Source organism: Mirounga angustirostris, unplaced genomic scaffold, assembly GCF_029215605.1.
Source record: "Mirounga angustirostris isolate CCGP_5_RB_7025 unplaced genomic scaffold, mMirAng1.0.hap1 SCAF_6, whole genome shotgun sequence".
NCBI lineage: Eukaryota > Metazoa > Chordata > Mammalia > Carnivora > Phocidae > Mirounga > Mirounga angustirostris.
The window spans coordinates 101,623,151-101,635,633 of record NW_026991714.1 but is presented as its reverse complement, the minus strand read 5'-3'; the positions used below and the strand labels follow the sequence as shown (position 1 = coordinate 101,635,633).

At 45.8% G+C, this 12,483-nt stretch overlaps 1 protein-coding gene across 5 annotated transcripts in view; it reads left to right on the top strand.

Moving 5' to 3' along the window:
* Positions 1–12,241, top strand: part of MICU1 (mitochondrial calcium uptake 1) — a 230,262-nt gene extending 218,021 nt beyond the window's left edge. For all 5 annotated transcript variants that reach the window (XM_064594798.1, XM_064594795.1, XM_064594796.1 and 2 more), the window contains 2 exons: positions 7,061–7,150; positions 11,246–12,241. In XM_064594798.1, coding sequence (XP_064450868.1) covers positions 7,061–7,150; positions 11,246–11,406 — 251 coding nt within the window. In that variant the 3' untranslated portion in view covers positions 11,407–12,241. The remainder of the gene's footprint in view (positions 1–7,060; positions 7,151–11,245) is intronic.
* The last annotated feature ends 242 nt before the right edge of the window (positions 12,242–12,483 follow it).

Below are 12,483 nucleotides of genomic sequence, written 5' to 3'. Positions count from 1 at the left end.
ATTATATAAGTGCCCCAAGGAGGGAGAGAGCTGCTTTGGAGATTCATGATTACCAGTGGGAGAGAGAGGAGGGTGGGAGGTAGGATAAACTGCCCCAAATCCACATAAATGGATACATAAGGACAAAATTAGCCAACATTCCATCCCACTGAGCAAAGGATCAGAAAGGAATTCCACCAACTGGGGAAATATAGAGATTAATAATTATTGCAAGCCCTGTTACTTCAAGGTTTACTACCGTTAGAAGCCTCTGAAGCTTTGATGAGACACTTGTAAAGGTGAAGAATATTTAGCCTTTTACGTTATTTCATCAAGTCAAATTTTAAATATATCATTTGCTCTCCCCTTAGCTATCAGAGATTCAAGTTCTGTTGAACCAGGCCACCAAGGAAGTAATGTTGTAAGGGAAGGGGCAATAAAAGGTACTTCCTCCTCAAGATTGAGGTTGGATAAATTAGGAACTGGTTAAATAAATGATATATATCCTGCCAGTGGAATACTATGCAGCTGTTAAAAAAGAACTGTTTTTGTACAGGTATGGAATTCTAAGATATGTTGTTAAATGAGTAAAGCAAAACCCATATATTTAGCAAAAACCCATATACTACCATTTTTGTGGGAAGAAATGAAGAATGAAAATTTGATTTTATATCCATATTTCTGGAGAAACTGGAGATACTGGTTGCCTCCGGACAACTAGGTGACTGGGGGATAAGGTCGGGAAGGATACTTCAGCCTTTTGTACCATTTGAATTTTCAAACAGGTGAATATATTACCTAATGGAAAACAGCTTTTTCAAATAAAAATAATGCAAATTTAAAGAGCCAAGGAGGCAAGAACAAGTGAATAGGGGAAATTGGTCTCCACATAAGAGCTGGCTTTGTTATAAAGGTTTCCTTGCAAAGGGCCTTGACTGGCACGCTGTAATGTCCATCCTGAGGCTCTCCCCACCCACCCACCCCTCCACCTTCTGTTCTAGCTCCCTAGCCAGGCGTTAGCATCCTTTCCGGCTTTCAGGACTCCTCCGCCCCCCACCCCACATCACCCACTGCCATACATGCACAGATCTGGAGCAGTCGTCTCTTCAGTCCTTTAGAATTCAGATCCAAAATGTACCTCCTCCCTAATACACACTATTCCACTGTAACCCTTATGTGTCTAATAATATGTCTGATATTTCTCCTACGTATTTCTCAATCTTAATGATATATATGGTCTCCCCCACTAAACTGATCATTCTCTGGGTGTGTCAGCTGAAATCACTGCCTAATGGTGCTGGTAGAAATTTTGCCTTTTGTGAACAGAATATGATGAGGATTTTTTTTTTAAATAGTTTTTTTTTTTAAAGATTTATTTATTTGACAGAGAGAGACACAGCGAGAGAAGGAACACAAGCAGGGGGAGGGGGAAAGGGAGAAGCAGGCTTCCCGCAGAGCAGGGAGCCCGATGCGGGGCTCGATCCCAGGACCCCGAGATCATGACCTGAGCCGAAGGCAGACGCTTAACGACTGAGCCACCCAGGTGCCCCTATGATGAGGATTTTTGATGAAGCCAGATATAATAATGGATAACGGCAATAAACCTTACTGTAAATCAGTTTGTACTAGATTTTTTTTTAAGATTTTATTTATAAGCCAAAAAAAGATTTTATTTATTTGACAGAGAAAGACACAGCGAGAGCGGGAACACAAGCAGGGGGAGTGGGAGAGGGAGAAGCAGGCTTTCTGCTGAGCAGGGAGCCCGATGCGGGGCTCGATCTCAGGACCCTGGGATCAGGACCCGAGCCGAAGGCAGATGCCCCCAGTTTGTACTAGATTAAGCCTGTAAGCCCATTGAAGCAGTCATCTGGGGTGATGCTCTGAGGTTCAGGAAACCTGACTGCAGGTTTTCTCTGTGGAATGTACTGGTATTTAGGAGCCAGGACCACCAGCATCACCTCTGTTGAGTGGGCAGCCTGAGGGCACAGAGTGGGGGGCCACCCGCCTGCAGCTTAAAAACACCAGGCAGAACAAAGAATTTTTATCATTTTCGTTATTAATATACTGCATTGCTCTTGGCTCCTTAAATTGCTCGTTCCCTTGAATGCTTTCCTTCCTGCCTCCCCCGACCCCCAGAATCAGGTTGAAATGCGTGTGTTGTATTAGCCAAAGTACCTTGGAAGAAGATACAAAAGAAAGGACAAGTGCTCTCCAAAGGAAAATCCTTCCCCCTCTCCCCCACCCCACCCCAACCCCAAAGCCATCTAAGGATGGACTTAAGAAACTAAGACATCTGTATCATAAGCCTTTCCAGGGCTGAAGCAGAAATGTCTCCCCTCCCTTAACCTTGGCAGTCACAAGCCAGCTTTTCATTTTCCCTGCTGCGGTCCAGGAAGACCGGAATCACATGGCCACGCAGCTGGAGACCGTCAGCCCAACTTGGCATATCACTTTTCCAAACACCTTTGCAATTAGGAAGAGACAGGCAGCTCCTAACTGGGTCACGCCCACTCTTTGGAGCTGTCTCTGGGCATCAGAGGCAACTGCGGGGGAAGAGCTCCCAGGGCCGCCTCTGTTTCACATGTTTTTCATTGGGTTGCAGTTTAATAAACCTTTTATGTTGTCCCCGAAATTGTCAGTATTCCCAAGGGAATGCTAATGTCTTCCAACATATAGGGCGATCAGATCTGTGATCAAACTATAATGCTGACTCCTGGCAGCCTCCAGCTACTCAGTTATTCATCCCTGCCCACTAGCATGGAATACTCCCTGATTTGGCTTTCCTTTCACCTGGACACATTCATGGGGGAACTAGTATTGTCCATATAAGGGTTCAAGGAGCCCCAGCATGCATAGGGAAAAGATCCTTGGGCCAGAAGTTGGGAGACGTAGATACTAGACCCAGCCCTGCTGCCTAGCTGTGTGACCCTGGGCAGGATACTAACTTCTCTGGATTTCACACTTATCTCTGAGATCCCTTCTAGTTCTAAGGGTCTCTAAGGGATTCCAAGTGGGTATCTGGGCTCTTATCCCTCCAGGACTCTCCCTTCTTCTGTTTGACCACTGTGATAAATAATTTTATGTAACATAGCTTCTGACAAACTCAGCATATGTTCTTTCTACTGTTGAATTCTCCAGTTATGGATCATGCCAGAGAGTAAACTGGGGACCTGGCATGACTCAGGTTGAATGGTACCCCATTTTTAAGAGCCAACTGAGCCCGCTTCTACAAATTCTCCCCTATCCTAATCTAGTAGAAATCACCCGATCTCATGTCCATCTGTTGTTCAGGCAGCCACACCACATTTGTACCAAAGAAATACATAGGCCTTGGGGAACCTGGACCTTCTCCAGGGTGACTTCATGCTCCAGGTAAACATCTTTCAGATTAGAAACTAGAATCCCAGCCATCAATCAGCATCCTCAAATGAGAGAGACCCAGATTCTAGTACCAATACCTGGTCTACATGGGGAGGTCAAGACCTGGACAGGGCAGTGGTGGGGGAGTGGGGGTCGGTGTTCTGCTTGCTGTGATTTAATTATGACTTTCTGATTCAGGAATGTGGAAGCAAATGTGAATGAGCCAACTCTCAGGACCAACTGTCAAGCATGTGGCTTGTAATCTGCTGTCATCCTGCTTGTCCCAAGAGCTCACAGTTTGACAGCTCACCAGTTAGTGAAATATTTCCTCCACTGCTCTGATTCATACCCTGGGGACCTGAGGATCTTGGACAGGGAAAGGGCACCCCAGCTAGGCTGTTCGCTGGCTGGTAATATCCCAGTGGTTTGCGTTACAATGACTCAGCAGCCCTCATTTTTCCCCCTATAGAACAAATGGTGTCAGAACCCTCTCCAAATGAAATGGAATGGAATCTGTAATTATTCTGTCAAGAGATGGCATTTGTAATGAGGCATTCCTGCTGGTGGCCTCCAGAGGTCCCTTATTCTATAACCACTAAGTACCACTTTAATGAGCTTTTCACTAAAAATTGTCAAGAGCTCTCACTGACATCCTTGGATATTATTTAGTTAAGGGATTATTTAGAGGAAAGGGCCCGTCTTCTTGGGGCGAAGGATGGGCACTTGGAATATCAAGAGGAATCAGCAATAGACAGTCTGCCCTGAGAGAATGGAAGGAACTGGGAAAGAGAAAAGAGGCCAGTTACCAGTTATGATGGAAGTGAGATTGATGTGAAATGCAGAAAAAGGAATGGCTAATAACAAAGTGTTCCTGTTTAATACAAAACAGGTTTTAATCCATTTCTCACAACATTATTTCTGTGACTGCAAAGGGTAATTCTGTTACAGTTTGAGAGCATCCAGTTTCTTCTAATCTGATTCTGTTTGCACTGAGCAATCTTCTGAGGTGAATTGAATTTCCTTAGTAGATTTTCCAACTGAGAAGTATAATAACCAGCTGTTACCATTTTAGTTCTCTTAACAGTTACTATTCTTGTTGTAAATTGGCCTGCTGATTTCTCTTCCTTCCCCGGGCAGTTTAGTTAGCAGGAATCAATTCTTCCTGGGGCAGCAGAGAAAATCACATGTTTAGACCTACGAGGCGAAGTTTTTTAAACCCTAGAACTTCTACAGTCATGCAGATTCTTCAACTCCCCTGTCAGCAATTAACCACATCTCATGAACATCCACTGAAATAATATCTTCTGCTTAAGTCTTAAAAGGTCCAAGGGACGTTGATGTCTCCATCACCCTAACTCACATCCTGGGTGCGGGATGAGAAAACTGGCTCTTCCTGCCCTCCTGGGCAGCCGTCCCCCTCAAGCCAGAGGCTGTGAACACCAAGGCATAGCCTAGCATGTGGCCAATACAACTTTCCTCTACCCTTCATCACACCGATCCTCAGCTATCTCTGTATACCTCCACCCTCAGATTCTAGAAAACACCAACTCTTCTTTGCAGAACTAAGATAACCTCGGCAGTTATCTTGTGGATCCCCTCATGTGAATATGAAAAACTTAAAGAGATCAAGCGACTTCATCAGGGTCACACAGCAAGTGGGTGGTGGAGCCGGAACCAGAACTCACGTCTGGGGACCCCAAGCAGCTTCTCTCCTGTGTCCCTTGCACCTCTGCCTTGCTCTGGTATTTGTATCTGCTGACCTTGGGGGCACTATGGTGAATAAACGGAGGTGACAGAGGCCAAGTGAAAGGTCGAATGCAGAAGAAAATGACAGGAAAGAACTGAAATTATAGGAATGAAATCAGAAGGCACACTGACTAATTCAAGTTCACACTGCTTCTGGATGAATCTAATCTGATGTTTAGAACACTTCATTGCTAGGTGATTGATAAGTAAAAATCAATCCTTTTCCTTCCTCCGAGGTTCACCTCACTTAAGAGTGTATCTGTAAGCAATAACATAATTTTTACGTGCCCCTAGATAGGCGATGGAAATGGCCTAACCCTTCCTGGCTTGTTTTTCATGAGAAACCCAATTCTCACATGAGTGCCAGTGTTTAACATAAGTGTCAGATGAAGAGAAAATGGTAAGAGAGGAGAGATTTGGAAGTCTGGAAGAAGAAAAACAAAAAAAGCTGCAGCCACTGAACTAGTGAGATGGGGGCCACGGTTACCCCAGGGGGCACAGTTGGAAAAGACAGAGTGGCAGGTGGGAAGCCGGTCGGGAGGAAGGGCAAGGAGCTCATCCATGCAGGTGCTCAGCCCGCACTCAGCAGCGGAACGGTGCCGCCCTGGTGACCTGCCACAGGCCTCCTCATTCCTCACCTCCCATTCTTCTGCTGCCTGCTTATTTCCTTGACTTTTTATTATCATATTCTATCCTGCGGGAGGGAAATGCCAAGATGGAGACTATTGTAATATCAGGTGTTCTTAGTTGTTTTTTTCACTCTTCTGTTATCACTCTTCTGGTGATAATTTATTAGGAAAGCCACCAATGCATGCTCTAGACCATTAGAATCCCATCTTTGCGGCGCCTGGGTGGCTCAGTCGTTAAGCGTCTGCCTTCAGCTCAGGTCATGATCCCGGGGCCCTGGGATCGAGCCCCGCATTGGACTCCCTGCTCCTCGGGAAGCCTGCTTCTCCCTCTCCCGCTCCCCCTGCTTGTGTTCCCTCTCTCGCTGTGTCTCTGTCAAATAAATAAAATCTTAAAAAAAAAAAAGATTCCCTGGGGCGCCTGGGTGGCTCAGTTGGTTAAGCGACTGCCTTCGGCTTAGGTCATGATCCTGGAGTCCCTGGATCGAGTCCCGCATCGGGCTCCCTGCTCGGCGGGGAGTCTGCTTCTCCCTCTGACCCTCCCCCTCTCATGCTCTCTCTCTCGCTCTCAAATAAATAAATAAAATCTTTAAAAAAAAAAAAAAAAGATTCCCATCCTTAAATATTATGTGGGTTTTCACCTTTTAAATTTTTACTGTGGTAGGGGGCGCCTGGCTGGCTCTGTGGGTGAAGCCTCCAACTCTTGGTTTTGGCTCGGGTCATGATCTCAGGGTGGTGGGGTCGAGCCCAGTCAGGCTCCCAGGCTCAGCCAGGAGTCGACTGGAAATTCTCTCTCCCTTTCCGTCTCCCTCTGCCCCTCCCCACACATACTCACACTCTCTCTCCTTCTCTCTAAAATAAATGGATGAATCTTAAAAAAAAAAATTTTTTTTAAATTTTTACTGTGGTAAAAATATATATTAACATAAAGATGCCAATTAAACCATTTTGAAGTGTACAAGTATCAGCATTAATTACATTCACACTGTGGTACATCCATCACCACTACTTCCAAAATGTGTCCATCACCCCAAGCAGAAAATCTGTATCCACTGACCACTAACTTCCCATTCGCCATACCCTCAGCCCCTGGTAACCGCTCATCTACTTTCTGTCTCTACGAACTTAATACCAGGCATTCTTACTTAACTGTATATACCTCCTAAAATGTAGCAGCAGTAGAAAAGAATGGAACCTGAGGTGAAAAGGAAAAGGGTGTTGTGGGTTAAAAAACCAAACTCTCACTTTCTGAAAACTTTATTATGACTGAGTAGTTTTATCCCACCCACTCAGAGAAAACTGAATGTCCCTCTGCTGTGCTAATTCAGCATCTTTCTTTCTTCTTTCAGTGACCATGCAGCAGGTGGCCAGGACCGTGGCCAAAGTGGAACTCTCGGACCACGTGTGTGATGTGGTATTTGCGCTCTTCGACTGTGATGGTGAGTGGGGCCCTCTCGAGTCCGGCGGGAAAACTGAGCCTGACCATCCTGGAAGTGGCCACAGTTGATACTGGAGGCTTGCAGACCACCCCAGTGCGCTAGCCTGAACCTCTTCACCTTACCCCTCTCCCACAGCGGTAGCTCAGCCATCAGCGCCATGACACTGAGAACCAGAACCCCCGGTCCTGGTTTGTGTTTTCCATTTCTTCTTGTAATTCCAATTTGTCTAGTTCCAAATCCTTCTACGTGAATGTATAACCATAAGAATCTTAAAAAAAGGAAACGATTCAACTCTGGTAGTGTTTTTAAAAGGTAAATAAACTCAAATATAAAAGCTCCAAAAAAAGGAAACAAGAATATTAGACCCAACTTGCTGCTTCCTAGACTAGGAGCATGCGATTATCTGACTGTGTCTAGAAAGAAGGTGGTCCTGATCTCTCCCCCTCCCAGAGCACATTGCGGTCATTCACATTTCTGCCTCCCAGCTCGCAGTGGTCTGTTGTGTCTGTGACCACTCTGGAGGTTAGCCCATGTGAGAAGTCCTGGTTCATCAGCTGTCATGAGTTCTCAGCTCTGTCGCCTGACATAGTGCAACTACGAATACTCACCACAGAGACTTACGCTTTTTCTCAGTGCTTACTAAGACCCAGGCATTGTGCTAAGCTGCTCAGGTAACCCTCTGACGGAGGAACTGTTTTGCACCACATTTTCCAGATAAGGACGCTGAGACTCAGGTGAAGTCATTTTCCCAGGAGCGCACAGGTAGTGGTAGATAGCATAGCTAGGATCTGAATCCAAGCTGGCCGCCTCCCTCTATTTTCTGTTCCCTCCCCTGCTTGTTTCCCAGCCAGAATTCATTGCTCATCTTCCTCTAGGAAGCGAGGCTAATGGAATCCAGGAACCAGGTCAAAAGTTCCTGCCTCGGTGAAACCTCTGTTCTGGTCCCAGCGTAATAATGAGTCACTCTGGCTTTTTCATTCCTTAACTTGTTTCAGTTCGTCTTCATTACTACGTGTTGTACTCTATCTCTGTGTATGTGACCTAATAACTTCCCTACTAAATTGTGAGCTTTTTAAAAAGTGTTTACTTTAATTCCAGTGTTATATTAGTTTCAGGTGTACAATATAGTGATTCAATAATTTTCCATACATCACCTGGTGCTCATCATGACAAGTGCCCTCCTTAATCCCCATCACCTATTTCACCCATCCCCCTCCACTCACCTCCCCTCTGGTAACCATCAGTTTTCTGTAGTTAAGAGTCTGTTTCTTGCTTTATCTCTCTTAATTTTTTTCCTTTTGCTTATTTTGTTTCTTAAATTCCACATGAGTGAAATCATATAGTACTGGTCTTTCTCTGATTGATTTTGCTTAGCATTATATACTCTGGCTCCATCCATGACATTACAAATGGCAAGATTTCATTCTTTTTATGGCTGAATAATATTCCTGTGTGTGTGTGTACATATACATACAAAGCACATCTTTATCCATTCAGCAGTTGGTGGACACTTGGGCTGCTTCCATATCTTGGCTATTGTAAATAATGGTGCTATAAATAAATGGTGAGCTTTTTAAGGGTAGTAGCAAGTCCTTTGTTCACCTTTGGACCCTTTCATAGGACCTCGGGTACCACTTTGCGCATAACAGGTGTTCACTAACTTAAGTTATTGAAGTTATCTTGTTGAACTTGAGTTATTTAAACCTCCCACCTGCACCCATAACCAAGGTCTGAGTGAAAGAAAACTCCAGGGTTAGGACAAGAAGATGGCCTCACCCTCAGGTAGGGGTGGGTTATTCTCTAGTGCTACCCTGTCCAATATGATATTCTACTAGTTTCGTGTGGCTATTACATTTAAATTAATTAAAATTAAAAACAGCTCACAGCTCCCCTCTTCTAGGAAGGCCTGAGAAATGAAATTTGATTTTCCAGCCTTTTAGAAGGAGATTCTGTCAATATCTATTTGAATCACCTTTTAAAAAATCATTTAACATCTCTGGGGCTTATTTTCTTAATCTACAGAAAAAGGAAGTACATATTAAGTTAAAAAGCCATTGTTATTTCTACCAGCACTAGATCTTAGGTCAAAATACCAAAGGACGTTGACTTTTCAGACTTGTTCACCTCAGAATTTAGAGTTGCACTCACAGATCACATGTGCACACAGATGACATTCAGTCATATACCTGCTTCATAAGTAACAGAAGCCATTCACATTGATCAGCTCTGGCCTCAGGGAAGCAGGAAGCAAATCCCCTGGCAGCCTAAATTACTTAAGATTTTTTCATCTTAAGCCTCTCTTTATAAAAATATTAAGAATCTCATTTAGACCTTTTTTATTCTTTTAATTATATTCTTTTTTTTTAAAGATTTTATTTATTTATTTGACAGAGAGAGAGAGAGAGAGCGAGAGAGGGAACACAAGCAAGGGGAGTGGGAGAGGGACAAGCAGGCCCCCCGCAGAGCAGGGAGCCCAAAGCGGGGCTCCATCCCAGGACCCTGGGATCATGACCTGAGCCACCCAGGCGCCCTTTTAATTACATTCTTAATAAGCCATATTACTGATTACTTTTCAGCCAGCCAGGTTACTTTTTAACTCTTTATATTGAAGTATACATACAGAAAAGTGCAAATATCATAAGTATACCGCTTGCTAAATTTTTAAAAACTGAACACACCTGTGTAACCAGCATTATCCAGAAACATCACATTAGCAGGACCACAGAGCCCCCTGGTGCTGCCTTCCAGCCACTTCCTCTCCCAAGGGCAGTCCCTCTCTTGACTTCGAATGACACAGATCAGGTCTCCCTGGGTTTGCTTGTTTGATCTTGCTGTGGGTATCTCTGAGGCTGTCCGTGTTCCCTTCAGCCAGAAAACAAGGGCCAGTTTAGGTTTTCAGGTACTGTCCACAAAAGTAAACCCTGTGTTCCTTCTTTCCACTCTCTTCCCAGACCAACCGTTAGTAAAAGTCTGTTTTATGGTTTCCTGTTGTCTTATCACCACCAGTAACAGCTGCCATTCTTTTAATCAGCAGACATTTACTCCTGGGCATGTAGTCAAAGGGTAACTACCCTCTACTGTTGAAGTGGTTACTGTTCTGTGTGGCTTGAGAGGTTGACCTTTGGTTAAACCAGATGCTGTCCAGGTTCCTCTCCAGACCTGAGAGTCTGTCACTGAAGAGGGTGGAATGGGAGGCCATGAGAAAATGGGCTTCACCCAAAGCCAGATTTTGACTTTGGTTTTTACCATGAACTGCCCCCTCCGTCTCTCACCTGGACTATTGCAGCGGCCTTCCTGACTGACTCCCTACTGCCCCTCTCCAGTCCCATCCCCATACATCCAGCCAGAGAAATCCATCCAAAATGGAAATCTAACTCCATCTCACTTACTCACTTCTAGTCCTTTCCTGGTGCTCTACTGCCTAGAAGATAAAGCACAAGCCCTTTAATGAAAATACAAGAGCCTTGGGGACCTGTCTCCTGCCCGCCTCTTCTGTTCACGACCCCGCCCGTGTGTGCACTTCCTAACTCCTCAACAGTCGGGCTGCTCCCTGCCTCTGCCTTTGCTTGTGCCCCTCCCCACTACCTAGAACGCCTCCCTCGTCTCATTCCCCTCTAATTGGCCAATTTCTGCTCATCCTTTGGGATTCAACTTAGGAGTCACCTCCAGGAGGCCTTTACAGCTCTGTACTTGCCCCACCCCCAGCCTGGGTTAGATCCCTTCCTCCGTGCCCCCATAGCATCTTCTCTTTACCCCACGATGGCATTTACCACGCTGTTGAAATAATGTATTTGTCTCTCCCACAGCCTGGGAGTATCTCAAGGGACCAAGTCCTATTTACAAATCTCTTTATTCTCAACTCCTAGTATAGGACCTGACCTACAACGTATTCTTGTTCAACCTCTGTCGCGCTACACTAAACTCTCACTGACTTGTAATCGGAAACATCAAGGAAGGAGCAAACCATTCGTTTGAATTTGGCTGTGAGAGTGCCAAATGGGCTCCGGAACCCACCTTGTGTGAACGATGGAATTTTCTCAGTGTCTTTGTTCCAAGGCCTCCACTTACCCCTCTTGTGTTTGTCTCTTCCTCTAGGCAATGGGGAGCTGAGCAATAAGGAGTTTGTTTCCATCATGAAGCAGCGGCTGATGAGAGGCCTCGAGAAGCCCAAAGACATGGGCTTCACCCGCCTCATGCAGGCCATGTGGAAATGTGCACAGGAAACTGCCTGGGACTTCGCTTTGCCTAAACAGTAACCCAGAACTGCAAGAGGGACCTCCTCCTCCACCTGAAGCACCCTGACCCCTCGAGCAGAGCCTTGGCACAACCCTTCCAGCTGCTGCTTCTGAAAGTAGTGCTCCCTTCCTTTTGGGAATGATCTCAGGATTCACCCAGTTTCCCCTCTCCGCCCTTCCCCTCGCTCAGCATTTCTGCGAGGCTCTGCTTCTGCCCAGTGATCATCCCCATAGGTTCTCAGAAACATGAACGAGTCCTAAGAGGTCAGACTTCTGGCACCTTCATCAGCTCTATGCTACTTCAAGCGACCCTATGGATAAAGAATGCAGGGAACCATCCACATGCCTGCCCACCCCGGGAAACACCCAGTTCTCGAGTCATTTTGGCTGTGGACTTACATTAAGAACATTCCTTGCTTTTCCTCCCGCTGGTGTTTTTAAGCCACAAGTTGGGAAGACGTCTCAAAGGCAGAAGGAAGGCTGTGATGAATGGTCATGAGGAAGAGCCGGGCAGCCTGAGCTGGCGGGAAGCCTGGGCCAGAGAACGGATCCATGTCGGTCCCCAGGGTGGCTCTGAGGCCTGCCCCGGGAAGGTGATGTGCACGGCGGGGGTGGAGCAAGATTTGGAATTTCGAGCACCTGTTTCCCGGCTCCCTCAGAGGACTCCGCCGCGACTCGGTGCCTAATGGGCAGTAGTGATTGAGTCCCGCGTTCCCTGCAAGGGCCATTTCCCTCCAGGAGTGCATCTCTGAAGCGGAGGCCTGGCTCACAGCCTGTCTGCCCTCTGTCTTAAACACTTGTAAAATATCACTTTAATTATAACAGTTTGCAATAAATTCTCCCCCACCCCACCAAAGGCTCTTGTGTCTTTTAGGATCCTCTGGGGTACTTTTCATTTCTCCACTGGGTTTGAGATCAGGCTAGCAGCAGACCTGTTTTCTTTCTACCACAGTCTGGTTCTCCCTGTTGAAAGGCAACTTTAGACACAAAAAGTGAGGGCATTGGGAGGTTAATGGTGGCATCGTCCCCACAGTTTGGATGGCATTTCATCTTAGGCCAGGTGCATAGTCCTTGATAACTCAGACCCCACGATTAGGA